The sequence below is a fragment of the Sciurus vulgaris genome (assembly GCF_902686455.1).
Source record: "Sciurus vulgaris genome assembly, chromosome: 8".
Classification (NCBI taxonomy): domain Eukaryota; kingdom Metazoa; phylum Chordata; class Mammalia; order Rodentia; family Sciuridae; genus Sciurus; species Sciurus vulgaris.
This window is the reverse complement of record NC_136468.1, coordinates 95,744,881-95,766,362: the sequence shown is the minus strand read 5'-3', so window position 1 is coordinate 95,766,362 and position 21,482 is coordinate 95,744,881. Positions and strand designations below refer to the sequence as shown.

General features: G+C 35.4%; 1 protein-coding gene across 1 annotated transcript in view; it reads left to right on the top strand.

The window, feature by feature from the left end:
- Window positions 1-21,482, top strand: part of TBX20 (T-box transcription factor 20) — a 48,104-nt gene that overhangs the window by 17,762 nt on the left and 8,860 nt on the right. Inside the window, exon 6 of the mRNA XM_079151158.1 lies at window positions 2,379-2,455. Within this exon, the coding sequence (XP_079007284.1) occupies window positions 2,379-2,455 (77 nt within the window). The remainder of the gene's footprint in view (window positions 1-2,378; window positions 2,456-21,482) is intronic.

Here is a 21,482-nt window from a genome sequence, read left to right as displayed (position 1 = left end):
TTTGATTTTATAAACATGCTTCTTGAAGGAAGGCTCACTTTTATTGTACTGTCCCATAGTTTGGGTTTGAAATTTTCATCTGCATTTGATTTACCCTGAAGGTGACTAACCCTGCCGGGGACATGGTGCCACCTTTCAGTTCCAGTTAGCAGTGCATCTCTCTGTCTGCTACAAGGAATAGTAAGCTCCATTAGGTCTGAGATCATGTGTTCTTTATCTTTAAACTACCCAACATGTAGCACAGAACATGATGAAGTAATTCTCATTAAGTAGTTGTTGATGAATTATTGCAAAAACGTTTTCATGAACTGTAAAGCACTTTAAAAATAGAAAATATTTTAAATCACAATATTTAAAAATAGAAAATATTTTAAATCACAATTGTTTAGTAGAAAGAGGCATAGCTTTTGCCCTTGAGAATTTAAAAAATCTTGTTGGTACTTACAATCTTAGAATTATTGATGGTCTGGATGTTTATGATTTATTTCAAACAAACAGAAATTTTCTCCTTCTTGAAAATCAGTCTTCAAAAAATTAAGTCCTAGTCTGCATGAACAAATGGCTGGAGTCAACAACTTTTTGTGAAATGTTAGTCATGTGTGAAAAAAAGTTCTCCACCAGCTCTTGATGGCACATTATAGAAGCAACCTCAGGGGGCCTGTATGTTATTTGTGTACATGCTCTAAGTAGGTGTTGTTCTCTATTGTGGCCAGGTTGTTGTCTTGCTTATTTTCTTCCCTGTTTACCAGTTTCTATAAAAGGATATTAGTTATTTTCTTTTGCTGCTCTACAGTGAATGCACATGAACTAAAGATAGACATTTCTGAGACACTAAGGTGCCCTTAAAGGTTATTATCACAGAACCCATCTTATGACTCCTTAGTGTTATCCATAGAGCAGAGCCATCCATCTGCTTGGGATTATGCAGAGCTTCCATCTTAAGGGAAGTGAAGAGCTGGTTTGCAGTTTTGCAAGTTTAGCTCACATTAAGAAAACTTGAAAAAAGCATCTTTTGTAGTGAGAAAATAAATTATTCAGGTGTTAATCATTTAAAGGGAACTGTGAATGCACTTGGATTAAATGAAAAGTTAACACTTGGCAAAATATTCTTTCACCCTGTGTTCTAGTTGTTTATTCCTTAATTTGAAGGAGGAGGACATTCCTCAATTCATGACTACCTTCCCTTTAAGAATATTTTGTATGTGTTTTCCTGCAAAGATTAACATGGGTTCTAATTTTGATGCTGATGAAATATACCTCTTTTGGTAGGTGTTCTTTGTTCTAATTCATTTGTTGACCAGCTGTGACTTTGTCCTTACACCCTTTGTGCCTCAGTGGGTCCATCTGTCAGAGGAAGGCATGGACTCACTGCTCTCTCAGGTTCCTTTCAGCTCTGACAGGGATTTTCCTTTTCAAGTATCTTTTAATTAGTGTTTCATTTATTTTTTTGCTTCACAACCTGATGTATTTTCCATTGGAGGCATGGTACATATGATTTAATGACTCTTTCTACATTAATATTAGTCTTATAAGAATTATAGATACTGTGTATAGTGGTACATGCCCGTCATCCCAGTGACACAGGACTCTGGGGCAGAAGGATTGCAAAGTTTAAGACCCACAGCAACTTAGAGAGACCCTGTCTCAAAAATAAAATATAAAAAGACTGGGAATGCAGCTCTGTGGTAAAGCACCCCTAGATTCAGCCCCCAGTACAAAAAAAAAAAAATTATAAATACTTTGGCATAGACACTTAATACCTAAGACCACAATTCTTATTAGAAAGAGTTCTATAAATAACTTTGTATGGAAGATAACAAAAAATGGACTAATTTGATTCTAATTTAGTCAAGTGGAAAGAGGGAAAGGAGTAAACATAATTTGAAGGCTTTATATCATGTGTTTATGCCATGTAATTAATATAGTATTGAACATGAGGCTATTATTGGTCATTTAATTTTTCATCTATTATGGTATATATACATGCTAATAGTATTAACAAAATCTGTTGCCAAGTTAGAGTGAGTTCGGGGTTTTGCTTGTATTCCCCATTCTCCACCAATGCCGGAATTGTACACAGCTCTCCCACATAGGTAGTTCCCCCTTCCCCAGTTGAGTTCTAGTGTTTCACTATTCCCTGAAATGATTCAAACCCCATTTCATGTCTACTCTTGCCTGCAAGGCCCCCAAATCTAATTGTGTCTATCTTGGCCATGATCCATTCCTTCTGTGAACTTGGCTAGCACTGGAAATCCTTCTCACAATGTTGAGAGACATCATGATATTCTTGTGGTGCTATGAAAAGTGCAAGAACGTTCTGATTTTACTTCCTTGAGCTCAGAAATGAGATTGATTTGTACCCATTCTTTTCTTTCCAGATAACCAAGCTGAAAATAGATAGCAATCCCTTTGCCAAAGGATTCCGGGACTCCTCCAGGCTCACTGACATTGAGAGGTAATGAGAATTCTCTGTTTACTTTTTTGTCCAGATAAGATAAAGAGAAGAGTGAGTTTGTAAGAACACATGCCTTTCGACGCCAAGGAACCGTAACCTTATGCATATAGTCTCCAATTCTTTGCACCCCTTCCTTCCAGTTGTAAACCCTGCAGATATGCAGCTCTTAAGTCTTGACAGCTGCTGTAACTGAATCTATCATATGCTCAGTTTGAGTGAAGGGGATCCTTTGGTTGGGACACTAATTTCACTGTAAAAAATAGGACTTTGTTGTTATCAAAGTCTTGGTCCTCTTGATGGTATTAAGTTTCATGTCTTGATGAGTGGCAGTCTGTAGCAATGAAAACTTGATAGCCTTTTCCGTCCTGAAGTGGAAGGTATTTGCTAACACCAAAAGCGTAAGGGTAATTTGGAAGTTTGAAATAAGGAAATATAATTTAAATCAAGGTTATGTAATTTTATTTATAAACTGCTTATCTTCAACAGAAGAAGCATCAGGTCTCAGAACCTGTATGAAGACAAACAATAGTCATGTACCTATAACTTAGCTCACTTCTTCTCAATTAAAATGGTTCATGCAGCTTGAGACCATCTAGGTCTTGGGTAATGCCTATATGGAGCCCATAGTTTGTCCAATATGAATGTCTAAAAATGTATTTCCCAAAGAGATTTCTAACCATATCAGTTATTTTTATTTCTTTAACACACTGTCTCTCTGTATTTAATTTTTTATGTGACTGATGTCTCTATTGATAAGTTGAGTACCTTAGCTTCCAGCCCTTTGGTTTACTTGTGTCTCCACATCTTTGTATAGTTTCCTCATCACCTGCTATACATTTCTGCCACACTCTTCGTTAGCTACCACATAGCCACATCTGACCTCAGCACTTCTGCCCAACCTGTCTTGGCAATTCACATTAAGGGATAATGAAGTCTGATTCTCCTTACACCTTCCCAGGTGGCAGAGCATGGGGAGGTGGTTTGAATGGGGAGAAAAGATACAGAGACTGTGTTTGGAAGCAGAGGATCGAGCAGGACTGGCTGAACGTTGGGTGCAAACTGTGGGATTTGAGTTAAAAAGAAAGATTAATTAGTTGGAGAGTTTGACAAGTGGTTGGGGATAGTAGGTCAGGGTAGGAAATTCAGGCTTGTGGTTGCAAATCCATTGCAAAATACTGAGAGAAGGCAAGTAGGTAAGTCTACAGTTAGGTAAATAAGTCAGTTGCGAATGTGGTGACCAGTCTGGGTAAGAAAGGAGTTTACCTACAGGGCCTTCTTTATTTAGGCATGACTTTTCCAGTTTCTCCTTCTGAGGGCCAGAAGCTCTGATGCAGATGAGTTTGTGCAGCTGGAATGATTTTAAGTGAACTTTTCCTCAGTTTTATTTGGGTTTCAAGTATGAATGTAAACAGTGACTCAGTGGGGCAGTAGTGATATGTTTTCACTGTGTAGGGGTCATATCTCCTGTCTCAGATCAGGGGGTAAGCATGATACATTGGGAGAAAACAGTCATGGGGTAGAGGTGCAGCTCTGCCTTTTGCTGGGAGAATGATCCTGAAGAAGTCACTGAACCTGGGTCTGTTTCCACATCTAGAGAATGGATACAATAACCCTGTTCACTTTGAAGGTTTTTTGGAGCATCAAATAATATGACATTTATGGAAGCACTTTATAAATACAAAAATGCAAAATAATTGCAAGTCTCTGATCATATTAGATGAGCATTGCCTCTCACAGCTTGTCCACCTCCTAAGTCTACTTTTAATGGTCTCAATGAACTACTCTTAGAGTAAAAATAGCCTTGCAGTCACACATGTGCTCATGAGATAGGAGTACCCAGTCTGACTGCCCTTTAGAGCAACAGATTTGATAATGCATGTGGCCACATTTTCCACTTATTGAATAAGCATCCTGATGTGGGAGCACTCACGTGTACGTGAAGCTAAGTAGTTTTCGATGGTCTGAGGGCCAAGAGAGCACTCTTACGTGACTAGCTGAAAGTTTGCAAGATGACCTAAGTAGTGTGAAATTGGCCAAGGTTTTGGATTTCATTTCCAGGTAGTTAAGTTTGAATTTTTCCTAAACAGCCTTTGGGGATGGGACAAATCAGATCAATTGATCTTTAGAGACCTAAAGAAATTAAATTAGTCTGGAGTCAGTTACTGCACTAAACCATCTAGTAATTGAATTGCTTCTTGTAACTGATTGAAAACAGCCCTATCTGTAACAATATTGGGAGCTTTTCTTCATAAGAGATCTGAGAGAAAAACACATCTTTTTATGACATGATGACAGATATTGCACTTTTCTAACCTAATTGAATATGATGTTATGAATATGTGACCTTAATGATTTCAAGTTTCCTGTTCCAGATTTATAACTCACTGTGTGGAACAACCTAACAAAAATGCCTTTCAGATCTAATCTGTTTGCCTATACCTTGAAACTCAGTATTTTTCCTTTTGTAACTGCACTAGCTTTGGGTACTTTTAAAGGCATTAGCATTTTTCTAGTTTTAATTTTACTGCATTCTGTTTGAATAGTGGAATGTCTCACTTCATGTACACTGTTACTTTTCAGGGAAGCATCTTCCTCACTTGTAAAAGAAAACCAATTTCATTATCAAAAGTAGAAAGTATATCTACTATGGCCAGCTAAGAAGCAGTCTAAAAAGCCCAAAGGGATATCTTAATATAATACAATTTCTAGTTATTTAGATCAGGAAAAGAATTGCCTGCTGGTTCTATATGATAAATAGACAGTCGGCCAGTTGGCATTTCCTTTTTTTCTTTAGGCAAGGGGCACTTTGTGAGGTACACAAAGCCATGTTGTTAATCCTGAGAAAGGAAAAATAGCTGGGAATGTTTTTGTTAAAAAATAATTTCTTCAGAAATCAGTTGCAGAAAACAATGACAAGGAAGAAAAAGCATAAAAATAATGAAATCCCATTCACTAAGAAATAACCATTGACAAACTCTGTTATCTATTCATTCTTCCAAGTGTTGTTCTATGCATGTAAAGAACATTTACTTCCTTTAAAGTTTGTCCTACTGCACATACTATTTTAAATCATTTTTTGCCTATCTACCTAATGATCTATGTCTGTACCACAATTTTTAATGGCTGCCTAATTTTTCATTATGTACCATAATTTATTTGACTAATCCAATGTGTTGTCTATTTAAGTTCCTTATTTTTCCCCATTACAAGTATGACAGGACAAAAATGTTTTTCTTTATACATATTCTTAATTATTACCCACATAATTTTTGTGGGTAAGACAAATACCCGCAAATAAAAATGCTGAGTCAAGACTTATACTTTATTTTCTTTTTATTGTAGTGCTATTTTTAATATTAAAAATTGGGGGTAAGGAGGCTGGAGTTGTAGCTCAGTGGTAGAGTGTTCGCCTACCATGTGTGAGGCACTGGATTTAATTCTTAGCACCACATATAAATAAATAAAGGTCCATTGACAACTAAAATATACTTTTTAAAATAATCAGAAGAACTTAAATGTTCAATAGTATAATAATGGTTTAATAAACTGTATAATCATGGAATTTTTAAAAATAGTGGTAAAATATACATAACACAAAACTTACCATTTAACAGTTTTTTAACTGTGCCATTCCACAGCATTAATTACATTCATGATGTCATGCTACCATCACCTCTATCCATTTCCAGAATGTTTTCATTGTTACAAATAGATACTCAATACAAGTGGAGCATATTGCTACAGGAACATTTTTAAAAAATCAACAAGCAAACAACACAAAATTTTTTAAAGGGTAGCAATGTAAATTAGAAAAAGTAGAATTCAAGGTGAACAGCACAAAATAGGACAGAAGTCGATTTATATTTGTGAATTTGGAACAAATTGAGAACACTGTTAAAGAAGTATTCCCTTATTACTAGAGATGTCAAACATTTTTTCATATAATAATAAGGGAACATCTCTAGTAATAAGAGAAATGCAAATCAAAACTACACTAAGATTCCATCTCACCCCAATTAGAATGGCGATTATCAAGAATACAAGCAACAATAGGTGTTGGCGAGGATGTGGGGAAAAAGGTACACTCGTACATTGCTGGTGGGATTGCGAATTAGTGCAGCCACTCTGGAAAGCAGTGTGGAGATTCCTTAGAAAACTTGGAATGGACCCACCATTTGACCCAGCTATCCCACTCCTTGGCCTATACCCAAAGGACTTAAAATCAGCATACTTCAGTGATGCTGCCACATCAATGTTCATAGCTGCTCAATTCACAATAGCCAGGTTGTGGAACCAACCTAGATGCCCTTCAATTGATGAATGGATAAAGAAACTGTAGTACATAGATATACAATGGAATATTACTCAGTCATAAAGAAGAATAAAATTTGGCATTTGCAGGCAAATGGATGAAGTTGGAGAATATCATGCTAAGTGAGATAAGCCAATCTCAAAAAACCAAAGGATGAATGATCTCGCTGAAAAGCGGATGATAATACATAAGGGGGAGGTGGAAAGGAGGCAAGAATGAAGGAAGGATGGACTATATAGAGGAAAAAGAGGGGTGGGAAGGGTAAGGGGGAAGGAAAAAATAACAGAATGAATAAAACAAAGAGAACTATTTCCTCCAAAAAACACTGCACCCAGATGGATTTATGGACCGGATTGGTAAACTCCTCAGGTAAATGATTACTTCTTTGCTATTTAAACTAATTCAAAAAAGAAAAAGAAAAAGGAAGGAAATATTTCATTTTGTTTGAACAAACTAGCAGAGACATGACAACCAAAACTGATAGAGAAGGAAAAACAAAGTCATATCTCTGTTATGAAGATTGACACAAAAAGTCTTAAATGTGAACAACATAGAAATATCCTGAAATTACTTTAAGACAAAAACAACCCTCTCTTAATTTCATTTGCCTTTCCCAGTTTTCTATTCCTTCTCAGAGTAAAACTTCTTAGGAAGTTATGTGTATTTCCTTCTCAGCCCCTTGCTTTCCTTTCTGCTGCTCTGCCTTTTAGACTTGCACTGCTAGTATTCCCCAGCCCTTCTTTTCCAGGTCACCAGCGACATTGCCATTGCTAAACCCAGTGGCCAGGCTCATTCCAGTCCTTATCTTACTAGCCTGTGAGCAGCATTTAGAACAGTTGTTCATTCTCTCCCTATTCCCTCCCTTGGCTTCTCTCACTTCTGGTTTTTACCATTGGCTATTTCTCTCCACCCACCTTGCTGGTTCCTCCTCATCACCTCCATCTCTGAATAGTGATATATTCTAAGTTTTGGTCCTTGCACTTTTCTTCTTATTCCGTATCCATTCCCTGGGTGGTCCGATCCAATTTTGTGCCTTTAAATGCCATCATTTGCTGACAACTATCAAATTAACATTTTCTTGTTCAGTATTCTCCAGATTGAAATACCTAACTGGCTATTTACTTTTACTTTTCCCTCTCCCCCAAGAGCACCTCAGATTTTACACACCTAAAACAGAGTGCCCCACCACATCCTGCCTTTCCCTTACTGCTCCCATCTTAGCTGTGACAACTGAGTCCTTCCCATTGTTCTGGCCAAAAAACTTAGGAGTCACCCTTAACTCCTGTTTTTTATTATTGCCCACATTTGAACAGTTGTTGAATCTTGACAACTTATCATTCAAAATATGTCCAGAGGAGTCCTACTAGTTACCACATTCACTGCTCCCACCTGATCTAGCCATAGTCATCTCTTCCCTGGATTATTATGTTAGTTTTCTAATTGGTCTCTGCCTCCATTCTTACTGCCTTTAAGTCTGCTGCTGGTAATGCAATCTGAAATGACCATGTCAAAGAAAGGAAGTGGATCACATCACTCATACTCAGAGCTCTCCAGTTACTTACCTACTCATTTAGAGTGAACTCCAGAGGCCCTATGGATCTGCCCCACCTCATCCAGCTCTCCTGCCTTCTCTGTCTTCCTTCAGTGGGTCAGCCACACTGGTCTCTTATCTGATGGTCTTTATTTTTTAATAGAAAAATTGAACCTATCTTCAAGTATTGTAGTAACTGATTTTTCTTTGAACTGTTTCTGCTTTCTGTATAATAGAGAATATTTGCTTTGTCTTTTAACTTTTTAATTTCTTTTCTAGATTTTTGTTTTATTTATCAAGCTTATCTTTTTTTTTTTTTTTTTTTTTTTTTTTTGGTGCCAGGGATTGAACCCAGGGGTACTTAACCACTAAGCTACATCCTCAGCCCTTTTAATTTTTTATTTTGAGACAACGTCTTGCTATGTTGCTCAGGGCCTTGCTAAGTTGCTGAGACTGGCTTTGAACTTGCGATCCTCCTGCCTCAGCCTCCTAAACTGCTAGGATTACAGGCATGCCTTACCATGCTCAGCTAAGCTTTATCCTTATATTATAAGAACAATAAGAGCAAACACTCTGTATTTGCTATCTGTCAAGCAGTGAGCTATATACTTCATGAGTTTTATTTCAGTTACTCTTGAGAACAGTCACATAACAAAGAAACTATTATCATCCCTCTTTTATAGATGATAAACTTGCAGCTTAGAGAGATTATTACATGATTATACAAAAATCATGTGAACCCAGTTCAGTTTGTCAGAAACCAAAAGTCCTTTCTCTAATGTCATTATATTTTTCTTATTATATTTTTTTCAAATAATTATTAACATTCTTAAATTCTAAAAGAACCTTAAAACTTTAGAAGAACATAATCATAAAGTTGATATTCCTCCTTTTTTGCCAAGAATGAATTTATACATTTATACATTTTCTTGTCTGATTAAATGGGAACTATAAATACTACCTGTCTCTCAACCAATAATTTGTGTTTAAATAATCTCAAACTTAAAATGCGGACTTTTATACATGCATCTTTTTTATGTCTTTTGCAAGTTTTTCCTTAATGTTAATAGAAGGATTGCAACACATTAATCACAATCATTTAAATTTAACGCAAGCAACTCATTTTGTTGCTTACTGCTCATTCCTTCTATACTCTCTTTAGTTATTGGAATTGTATTCTGACTTCATTCTCAGTTGCTAGTAAACATTGAGTAATTGGTTGAGGAAGGTCATGCTGGTCCTCATGGGTTCTTGCCTATTGGAGAGGTTCTGTTGTTAAGTATGAATCTGACTAGTCTTTCCTCAGAATTTGTTAATTCTTCCTTCTAGGTTTGGCATCTGCGTTTTACATATTATAGAATGAAAGTTAATGCTAAACTCACTGTTTTTCCTTTGCAGGAAAGTTACCTGTTTCCTGTCTGTATACAATATTTCTAGAATGTTTTCTTTATCATCAAAATGCATAAATCGTATCAATACCTGTCCTATTGTAGATTTTTTTCATTAGCGTTTAAAAATGATTTAAACTTTCACTTTAACAACTCAAGTTCTAATTGAGTGTAGGAAGATTTTCTTCCTGTTTTTTTTCTTTCTCCTCCTCCTCCTCTTCTCTTTTTCCTAGCTTCCAATTGATCTTCTAAAACTCCTATCATGCAACATATGTTGCATCTCCTGAATCTATTTCCTATTTTTCTTATATATTTAACTTTTTACTCTGAATTTTAGGATAATTTCTTGTATCAGTTTTCCAATTCATTGATTCTCTTTTTTGCAGCATCCAATATTCTGTTTACTGTCCTACTGAGTTCCTATAAAATATGTTGCTATTTTGTCATTTCTAGAAAATTTTTACAAGTTCAAAAATGTTTCCATTTCATGGCTCCTAGTTCCTCTTTCATTAATATAGTCTTCTTAAATCTCATTGAAAATTTCAAATCACAAGTTAGAAATTTAAACTGTGTCTTCCTGTTTCTTGCAACATATCTGTTTCAGAAGGAATAATTTATTTTACTTTATTAAATAACTCTTCTTCTGAATTGCTGAATGGTTTGTAATGTCCAGGGTTTTTTCTCCATTTGCTCTATAGAATACAATATCTGTTTAATATTAGAAGCTAAGGTTAATTCTGAATATAAGTGTGTGGTGCTTTGTCAGCGTTTCTAAATGCAGACTAAAGAAAGAGGAATAAATTTATTTTCATTTCACCAATATGGAAAAACAGTAATTGTGTGTGGATTAGAGAGTTGTTGCAGTTGACGGGGGAAGCAGCCTCTGAAAAGGGATAGCATTTTCTTTGCATTGATGTAGCTCTCTCTACCTTGGCTGCTAGAAACCAGATGGGGCAGTGCTCCCTTCAACACTCAGCTGAGTGACCTATGCCCTCCTCCAGAGCTGTTCACACCCTTGGGTGTGCCAAATGCATTGTGGGCTAACGCTGTCCTTCTGGACTCCAGAAGTATGAGAATCTGCTCCCCATCAAGTACACAAAGATCCGCTTTCATCTTAACCTCCATTGCTCCAAGTAGGGATCTAGTAAAGCTCAGAAGTCTTCTCATTTACTTCCCCCAGACAGCTTTCTTTTTGCACATTGATAGGTGTCATGCGGGTAGATACCTCTCTCACACCTCTCCCGTTTGTGGCTGAAATATCTAATTACAAGGTTGGCACCATACCTCATGCTTTGGGTTTCTCTTGTTGTCTTGGTCATATCAGTGGAACAGGAAATTAAATATATGTTTATATCACCCCATTAGTTTGGAATCCATAATGAGAGTCTCTGTAAAAGTGATTTTAAAACCCCTTATATTGAATAAAACTTTCAAACACATGAAATTTGGAGTTTGGACAAAATCCCAGTGGGGTTTTATTTTGTTTTGCTCAGAACTCATTCTCTTGGTTTAGATGATGAAGGAGACTTTAGGAAATGAAGTTTCAAATCTAATTTCTAGGAAATTATAGAAGTTTTATCTACATCAAGGCACTGAGCAGCAAGCATGTTGGCAGATTTGCTAAAGAGGTTCACAATTTGTGGGTAATTTATGGATCTTTTATAGTGACTTACACTGCCAGAAAGTAGTGTGTAGTCCCATCATAGATCTAGGCTAGTTTGCATTTTCAGATGGAGAAGATTTTCCTTAGGAAGAGTGCAGGGTTAGTGGGGCCCACCTCTAATCAGTTAAACAACCTTGAGCAAGAGGTGGCAAAGGAAACCTACTATAAATTTTACCTCTTTAGGGTGATTTTTCCTCTTTTTCTGTAATTAAAATGAGAAGAATCCTAACCTCATTGTGAAACCATATGGTGATGCTACTTGAGAAAGCTGGAGATATCTGACCTCTGCCAATACATGTCCTTCCTGTCCCTACAGAGGTAGTGGAGGCTGGTTATTAGGGTTGTTTTAGCACTTGTAGTTCAAGCCAGAAGGAAGATGACAGAGTAGGAAAGGTAACAGCTTGGAGATGCACACATTTCAGATTCCCTATATCTGTGCTACTTCTGTCCATCTTCTAATCTTGTGCTTCAGTTATTATGACTGAAAACCAGGCGATGCTATGGTTTGAAGGCTGTACGTTGAGGCTTGGTGGGAATGGCACCTGTATGAGATGATTAGGTGACCAGGAGGGATTAACATTTTCTCAAGGGAGTAAGTCCTTGCTCTGGAAGGACTAGACTGCTCACCCTTCGAGTGTTCCTTCATCTTGCTTGCTTTCTCTATCCATGTGACTTCTCTCTCCTCTGCACACAATCATCATCACTTTCACACATGATGTCACAAGATGCCATCCACTATGTTATGACACAGAACCAGGTTCTTGCCAGATGTAGTCACCCATCTTGGACTTTCAGCCTCCAAAACTGCAAGTTAAATAAACCTCTTCTTTTTAAAGTACCTAGTCTCATATATTTTGTGATGGTAATACAAAACAGAATAAGACAAGTTGGAGTTCTTTTTCTCTTTTAGAGTACTAGAACTTTGCAGAGATTTTAGACAATTTGTATTAAAGGAGTTAGGAAAGCATGTGTTAAAAAGATTACTAAAACATCAACTTGTTAAGATTTGAAGATACCTTCTTTTTGCTTTGCTTTTATTGTCTACTCAAAGGGTAGAGTTTTCAGGGGGCATTACTGGCATTGCGTGCCTCTGTTTCTTTTACCCAAACATGATGTGAAGTGACAGAAAGGGTGGAAGCAATCCTCTGAACATCACTTTTTCTTTCCTTTGCACTTTCTTAGAATGGGGGGGTCTTTTGAAGACAACTCCAGACTTTGCTTACTCTAAATTATAGTGAACTTCCCAGTGGAATCCCTTTTACATTGTCAAAAGCTCTGCTGATTACTTTAGGGGTGGAGAGGAGGAAATTCACAGTGAAACGAAGTGTGAGGATTATGTAGATTTCCCTCCCCTGCATTATGGATCTTGTCCAGTTCTCTGGCACTTGAGACAGCTCAGTGGACTCCTGGGAGATCTGAATGGGTGCTATGTTCAGTAGTCTCTCCAGCTGTCCTATAGTAGAGGCATTTCTTTTAAAATTCTCCTCTGCCTTGGAATTTTGGACATATTAGTCACATTTTATTAAGAGTTTGATCCAGAATGAGACTTTCTGCAATGCACCTAGTTCCTCTCTGCTTTGTCTTCACTTTTCACTGTGTAGGATATGTGCTTGTCTGGTCTTTCTTCCAAGCCCTCTGTCTAGCACAGAAAAGAGAGCCCACTCAGGGCTCCTTACCTGATAGTTGTTGCCTAAGTAGCTAACAAATAAGTTCTCGTTATCACTCTTATCTCTTTAAAAGAAAAATCAAAATAGATTTGGGTCAAGGAAAAGATTATTTATAGTATTTTTTGAAGCAGGGAAAAATAGAGTTTTTTGGCTCAGAAAAATACAGATTAGGCTTAAACCTAGTGAATAACAAAATTATTATGGCTCATAACTTAGCTGATTCCCTTAATCTTTCATAAATGCAACTATATTTGTGTATTATGGAGACTTTTACAAAGTAGATTATGAAATCTCCCTAACAAAGTAGAAATGAGATGCCATTTAAATGAAGTGTACATAAAGAATCCATCAAACAATCCTGAATAAAGGGACCCACTACAGAAGAAGCAAGCTACTTGAAAGAAATACTAAAGGTAGGAAATGGCAAAAGCTAATGGCTGTCCCTTAGACCTTACCCCTGCTACTACCGACCCAAAGTACTCTCCTGGGACCTCTATTCTACAGTAGGAGCTGTGGAACAGATTAGGGCATCTGAGATGAGGAGAGAGGACATCTATATCCCCTTTGCTTGGAGGCAGGGAACCCAGCAGCACAATGTTGCTTGGATGTGTCTAGTCTACTTGGGCTGCTTTAACAAAAGCCATAAGCTATGTGGCTTATAAACAACTAACATCTGTTTCTTATAGTTCTGGAGGCTGGAAAGTCCAAGATCAAGGTGCTGGCCCATTTGTTGTCTGGTTCATATCTCCATCCCTGGTTCATAGATGGCACCTTCTTCATGGAAGCAAATAAACTTTTTCAGGTCTCTTTTATAAGGGCACCAATCTCATATTTGAGGGCTCCACACTCATGACCTAGTCCTACCTCTTAATATTATCACTTTGGGGATTAGGTTTCAAATATGAACTTTAATGGGACATAAACATTCAGACCATGATAGATGTCAGAACCAAGAAACAAAAATCAAGGAGTTTGAAATTAAATTTTATCTCTGTGACTATTGAACAGTGTATTATAATATTCTAATCCTGTAGAAATGAGAATAGATTTTTCCTTAAGTATTGGCATGTGCTTTACTCTTTCTCAAATATGGATTGAAAAGTAAGAAATTATTTTTCAACTTTATTATGTGTACTAAGGTGTGCCCTAGCACTTTGCTTTTCAATTTTCAGAAAAGAATTTAATAGGAAGTATTTATTTTGACATTAGAATTAAATTTAAGAGTTTCTTACTTTATCCCTGTCGATATACCAGTTGTGGCAACTAGGGTCCAGACAGCGGAAGTGATTTGCTTATGGCCAGCCACATAAGTAGTAGATTTGGGGTTAGCACCCGGTTTCTTGGCAACTCACACTTGACTTTTTCAAATTAGCTATTTAAGTTTTTACTTTTGTTTATATATAGTCATGTGTTACTTAACTACAGGGATATCCTCTGAAAATTATATCTTTACACATTGCACAGTTGTACAAACATTACAGAGTGCACTAATACAAACCGAGGTAGTATGGCCCATTGCACATTTGGGCTGTAAGATACAGCCATCCTGGTCTATGGGTTCTGTCATTGAAATGTCATTATGTGGTACACAGCTGTATTTATAGCTTCATAAACCATTAGAGCCATAATGAACCTACAAGATCATCTAGTCCATCCTTCCATTCCCCTCTACACCCCGTTTTATGGAATAAATCAAAGCCCAGACACACACACACACACACACACACACACACATATATAGATAGACAGATAGATAGATAATTATATATATACATATATATATATAATCCAATTACTTAGTTTCTCTAATGAAAATAGTATAAAAGTACATGCATAAAATAAAAGTGGTTTTGCTTGGAAACTATATTAAATTTTGCTTTTTAATAAAATCTATTCATTTAATAAAATTTGAGTAGTCTGTTAAGAAAACAATAAATGAGAAGGGATGGACTCAACAGAGTTAATTTCTTTTTTCAATGATTTAGGAGGAGTCTCACCACAAACTCCTTTAACTAGTGAAATATTTTTCCTGCATTTAAGAGGTTACTCATTTATCCACAACTTTTAAGAGGAAACATTCGCTTTACAAAACTGCAAAAAAGTCTGAGAGTTAGAGTAGCAGTTGCTCACAGTTGACTTATGGTTGTGAATAATCCTGCTTTGTTCTTGCTGGTGTCTTTCTATCTGAGTTAAAGGACGTCTGTTCCCTGCCTCACGGTTTAGTGAAGTTTATTTATAGGCTGAGTAGTCTGTACCTTGCATAAAAGCTTAGTTCTAGTTGTCACAGCCCTAAGACTTACGAAACTAGGTTTTTATTTTTTTCACCAAAACATTATTTAAGTTACTAATGGTAACATAAAACTAGAAATGTATATTACTATGGAAAGGAAAAAATCAATAGGATTTAGTCAAATAAAAATAAAGTCTAAAAGCTTTTTAAAAGATTAATTTAGTTATTTTGTTTTTCAAAAATTGATTGCATATTTTTTGATTTTCAAATTAAAATTAATGATTTATAATACATCTAAAATTGTATTACCTAAAAGTTTTCATTTATCAAGTATTTTGTGGAAGCTACAAATATTGATATATTATAATTTATAATATAGCTGCATAAATCTTTAGCAAAATACTGTGACAAGGAGTTATTTATAAAGACCCAGTGAGACATGTTATAAATTTGAACAAGTTGATGAGCAACAGCTTTAAAGATTTTGTTTACCAAAAGTTGGGTTTGATTTTTATGGATTTGACATTTTCTTCCTGAACACATCATTTGCCAGGTCTATATTTAGAAGAGAAAATTAAAGTTTAAATTGAAATAACATTTAATTATACATATCAGAAAAAATATATATAGTATATGTATTCACTATAAAGAATATATAAAGGAATGATAGTAGAGGGAAACAGATATTATTACCTCATGTGCATGTATGACTGCATGACTGATGTGATCCTGCAATATGTATAATCAGAAAAAATGAGATTACACTCTATGTATGATCTATGAAAATGTATAAATGCATTCTACTGTCATGTACAACTAATTAGAACAAGTAAAATTAAAAAATTTTAAAAACTACTGAAAAAGAATATACAAAAAATATATATCAGAAAGAATATATATAAGAATATACATAAGAATGAATATATTGTAGGAAGGAAGGTTTAAATGAAGCATGGAAAGCTTGGCAGTGTCAGTTTCATATAAAATGAATATAATTATGTAACCAGCTTTTTAAACACATGATCTTGATATTCATTAGTAATAATGAAATTTAATTGTGTTATGTGCTAGGTAATAATTAAGCTGTATATGTGCATGAATTCACATAAACATAACTTCAAGAGATCATATTGAAATCCTCATTTTACAGATGAGGAAATGGAGACATGGGCAAGTGAAGTAATTTGCCCTCAAGCACACAGCTGACACATTGTAGAGGAAGGGCAAGTTAAGCAGCTCCAGCAAACACACTCCTAAACTGCTTCCTAGGGCAGTGGTTTCCTTAGTGTGGCTTCCATGCTAGTGGCATCAGTATCACTTGGAAACACATGAGACATCACATTCATCCCCCAGACATATAGTGAGTGAAGCTCAAGGGTGGGGCTGGACAGTTTGTGGTGAGGAACCCTCCAGGTGATTCTGATGCACACCAAGTCTAAGAATCCCTGCTTAGACAAAGAAAGCATTGTTTTTTTCCTGATCTGGGGCCAGTAGTCCAATAGTGAAGACAGTCAATGCAAGCACAGAACTGTTATCAATCTAGTTAAGTACAGTAAGAGAGGAATTTATTCGGAACGGTGGTAATGTGGAGGAGAAGGTGAGGGGAAAGGGAAGGCTTTGTTTTTTGAGCATTGAGATATTTCTGAGATAGAGGAAGGGCAGCCAGTTTCAAGATTGGGAGAGTGTTGCTTGTGTCTAGAATTTGAATGAGTAGTCCAAATGACTTGAAGTAGTTCTGAACATTTTGACAGAAGCAATGAAAATCATTGTCACCATCCTCTATTTTGTTCATCTTTAGCTCTGATTGTTTCTCTGAAATGTTTATCATTCCTGGACTTGATGATTACAAAGTAGTCAGAATAGTTCTTTTAAAGATCACCTAAGAGAATAATATATTCTTTTGTCTCACAGTAATTCAACAGTAGATGCTAAAAAGCTAACCTTCATTAATGGTATCCATTTTATTTAACTTTTAAATTCAAAGGTAAATCTACTAGAACTAAAGTCTCTTGCACTGGGATATAAACAGAATTCAGCATGACAAGATACTGTCATAGCTTGAAAGACCTAAGTCACTTAACCTATTAGGTGAGTCATCCCTTATTTTTGAGGGTACAGCATTTTAGAAATCCTTGCAATAGGCTTCCAGGCTACACAAGTTCTTTGCACTTTTCATTCTGCTGCAAATAGGGATTAGACATAAAGTAAACAACATGGGCTGACTACTTTTTGTAACGTCTTCCGAAGAGATGGCTCTGATATGCACCACTGTATTCAATCACTTAAAAGGCAATAATTCAATTATGCTATCCTTTATATAAGAACTGCCATTGCTTTCAGTTCACTTCCAGGCCTGACACAAGTAAATCACTTCGATAAAATCCCTTTTTTTCCCTTCCTAGAGACTAGCATAAGTAATGATACCAATGATCTAGCAAGGACAAAATGAATATAATGTATTTTTTTATAGAAAAGCAGAATGGTTTCACAAGGCAGTGATTCATTGTGTCATTTGGAAAATGAGTTTTCTTTTGAGGGTATGTGAAAGATGTTTAAATGATCTTATATAAAAAGGCACTTTTGGAGAGGCAAATACTTTATTTAGACTTTCAATGCTTGAATGTAGAATTGTGTCTACAAATTATGGAAAGATGAATATACCTTAGAAATATACTATCAATAATTTGGGCTCTTTGATGGCCATCTGTTTATAACTATTCCAAAGAAAACATTTCTAGGATATTGTAACAAATTTTGCTTATACTAAAACAATCACCTAATTCTTTTCTAATTTTATTTTAAATATTAAAAGATAACATGTGGCTCATTCTCAAAAGGACACCAACTTGAATGTTTGCTATAATTTTCATTTTATTATGAGTTGTCCAGGTCATTTGATTTTCTTCTTCTTAATGAAACAGGTTATCCAAAATTAGTCACTTTCTAATATTATAGTAGATTAAATCCTTGAGCAAGTGGTATTAGTGTTAAAACTTCTAGGTTCAACATTCAGAATATAATGACTTAAATATATGGCAGTTAGAAGATTAATTAGGGCCCATGTCATGCTAAATTATCCTTTCCATTAACTTATTTTATTAACATGGATTGTACATGTTAATGTGGTTCAGTGTGATATTTCAACACAGGTATACAGTGTACACTTATCAGATCTAGTCTGTCTTTATCTACCCTCGTGTCCTCACTTCCCAATCTCTAGTAATCACTATTCTATATTCAGATCAAAATTTTTTTAAATTTCCACACGAGAGAGAACAAGTGGTATTTGTCTTTCTATATCTGACTTAGGTCATTTAACATAATGACCTCCAGTAATGTCCATGTTGTTGCAAAGAATAGGATTTCTTTTTTATGACAGAATAGTTTTACTGTGTGTGTGTGTGTGAAAGAGAGGAAGGGGGGAGGGAGGGAGGGAGGAAGGGAGGGAGGGAGGGAGAGCGGGAGAGAGGGAGAGAGAGAGAGGGAGAGAGAGAGAGAGAGACAGAGAATGATTTTCTTTAGCCATTCATCTCTTGATGGGTACCTAGGTTGATCCCATATCTTAGCTACTATGAATAGTGCCACAGTGAACAGAGGCATGAAGGTATCTTTTCAGCATGCTGATTTCATTTCCTTTAGATGTATACCCAGAAGTGGGATAACTTGATCAAGAAGTAGATCTATGTACTTAATACAGTCACCACGATGAAATTTTTATTTCAACAAGTCTGCTCAAGGAATTTTAAAAAATAGATTATAGTTTTAATCAAGTGATACAAACTAAAGCTTACCATTTACTCATGAAAATGTTAATATGATAGGTATCATTTTGTAGTAACATTGCAAAAAACATTCTAAACAATTTCTCTGCTGACTTTAATATTTAATCACTGAAAAAATTCTCTTGTTTGGGTCAAATTATTATGAATTAGAGGTAGAAGAATTGGAAAAACAATCTAGAGAATAAAATATTTTTGTCTGTTTTAGATATACTTTTATAGGGCTCTGATGTTTTCTGAGTATCTTCTATGTGTCAGATACTATTTGAAGTAATTCAAATTCAGTATCGCTTAATGTGCACACTAACAGTTCTTATCATTATTCTCTGATTTTTTATTTTTATTTTTCCATAGCACTATCATTTAATTTATGGAATTTCTCTTCCCCACCCCAACTCTCCTCCCTTAGTAGGCAGGGAAGTTTATATGCTCTGTTTACTGCTATCCCCGCAATTTCTAGAATAATGCATTGTTCACAGTGGCAATTCACCATATACATGTCTGTATGTCTGGATGGATATATATATATGTATTATATATTCATTTATTCATTATTCACTCATTTTATTTACATAGAAGCATCTGCAAACATTGCAGGAAACAAACAGTGCCTAGTGTTCACTCAGGGATGGGAAAAGTACCTGTTCCAACCAGCTGGAGTGGAAAACTTTTGTGATTTACATGGCATTTGGTAGAGTGCTTAGGAGGGTTTTGCTTCAGAAGCAAAGAAAGATTAGCTTTCAGCTGAAAGGGAGTCCAGTCCTATATCACATATTTTGAAAACCAAACCCAAAATTATTTCCAAGTAGCTTACCCATATCCAAGAAGATAAGTTCTAGAATAAGAAGAATAAAGATAAGAATGAGAGCAGGTTTCTTGACAGAAACAAAGTGAGGAGACAGTGAAGGACTATTTTTAAAGAAAAGAAAGCAAAGGGCTGTCAATCTAGAGTTCTATACCCAGAAAAAATATCTTTTCAAAAAACAAAAGAAAAATAATGACTTTTCCCCAGACATACAAAAGCTAAAACAAACTCCAGTACAGATGTGTTCAATGAAGTCCTTCAGGTGAAAGGGGATTACATTAGATGTCATTCTGGGTATACACAAAGGAATGAAGAACAGCAGGAATGATAACTATTTGGATAAGTAGATCAAATATTTTCATACTATATATAATTTTAACAAAGATAATTAACAATTTAAACAATTATAATAATTCAGAGTGGGATCTATATAAATCAAAATGTTTGGCAAGAATGGCACCAAGGTTGAAAAGGAGAAATTAGAATATATTATGATTTTGCAGGGGGGCACTGCTGGGGATTGGTGAAGTTCTTATACCATACTTGAAGATATAATAACTAACTTGAAGATAAATTATGATAAGGTAAAGACACGTACTACAAATGTGAAGAAATCTACCACCATAACAGAAGAAAGTTGGAACCAATAAACCAACAAAGGAAACGAAATGGAATCATAAATATTTAACTATAAAGAAGGAAAAATAGAGGAAAAGGCAATAAGGAACAGATGGGACAAATAAGAAACAAATAAAAAGCTAATATATTTCAGGGTAACCACATAAAAATCACTTTAAATATAAATGCTCTAAATACCTCAATTAAAAAGTAGAGGTTTTCAGTTTGAATTAAAAAGGGAGACCAAATTTATGTTGCCTACAAGGAACACACTTCCCATATAAAGACATAAATTGAAAGTAAAGCAATAGAAAAACATGGTCTAATGTGTTAACACTAATCAAAAGAAAGCCAGAATGGCTATATTAATGTCAAAGTAAATTTCATGGCAAAGAATGTTACTAGAGACAAAGAGATCATTTCATACTAATTAAAGTTTCCACTCCTCAGGAGGACATGCAGTCTTAGGTGTTTATGCACATAATAATAAATATTCATGTTTGGCAGAACTACAAGGACAAAGATACAGTCATCCTTAGAAATTTGGTAGACCAAGTAGACATAAAATGAGTAATGATACAGAATATTTGAATATTATTAACCAAATTGACCCCATTTACATTTAGAAAACACTCCATTCAACATAAGCCAAATATCTTCTTTGCAAATTTACCATACTCTGTATCACAAGTATCAATATATTTAAATGCATGTAACTCTTATATAATATATTCTCTGACCACAGTGGACATGGATTTACATTAGAGATCAATGACAGGAAGACAGTTGGAAAATTCACACATATTTGGAAACTAAGTAGCACATGTAAACAACCCATAGAGCAAGGAAAATATCAAGAAGGAAAACAGAACATATTTTGAACTGAAGGAAAATGAAAATACTACGTATAGAAATTTGTGGGATGCTGCTAAAAAGTATTTAGAGGAAATTATATCTTCTTTAGAATTGAAGGAATATCTCAAATCAATTACCTCATCTATCATCTCAAGAAACTAGGCCAAAAGGAGCAAATA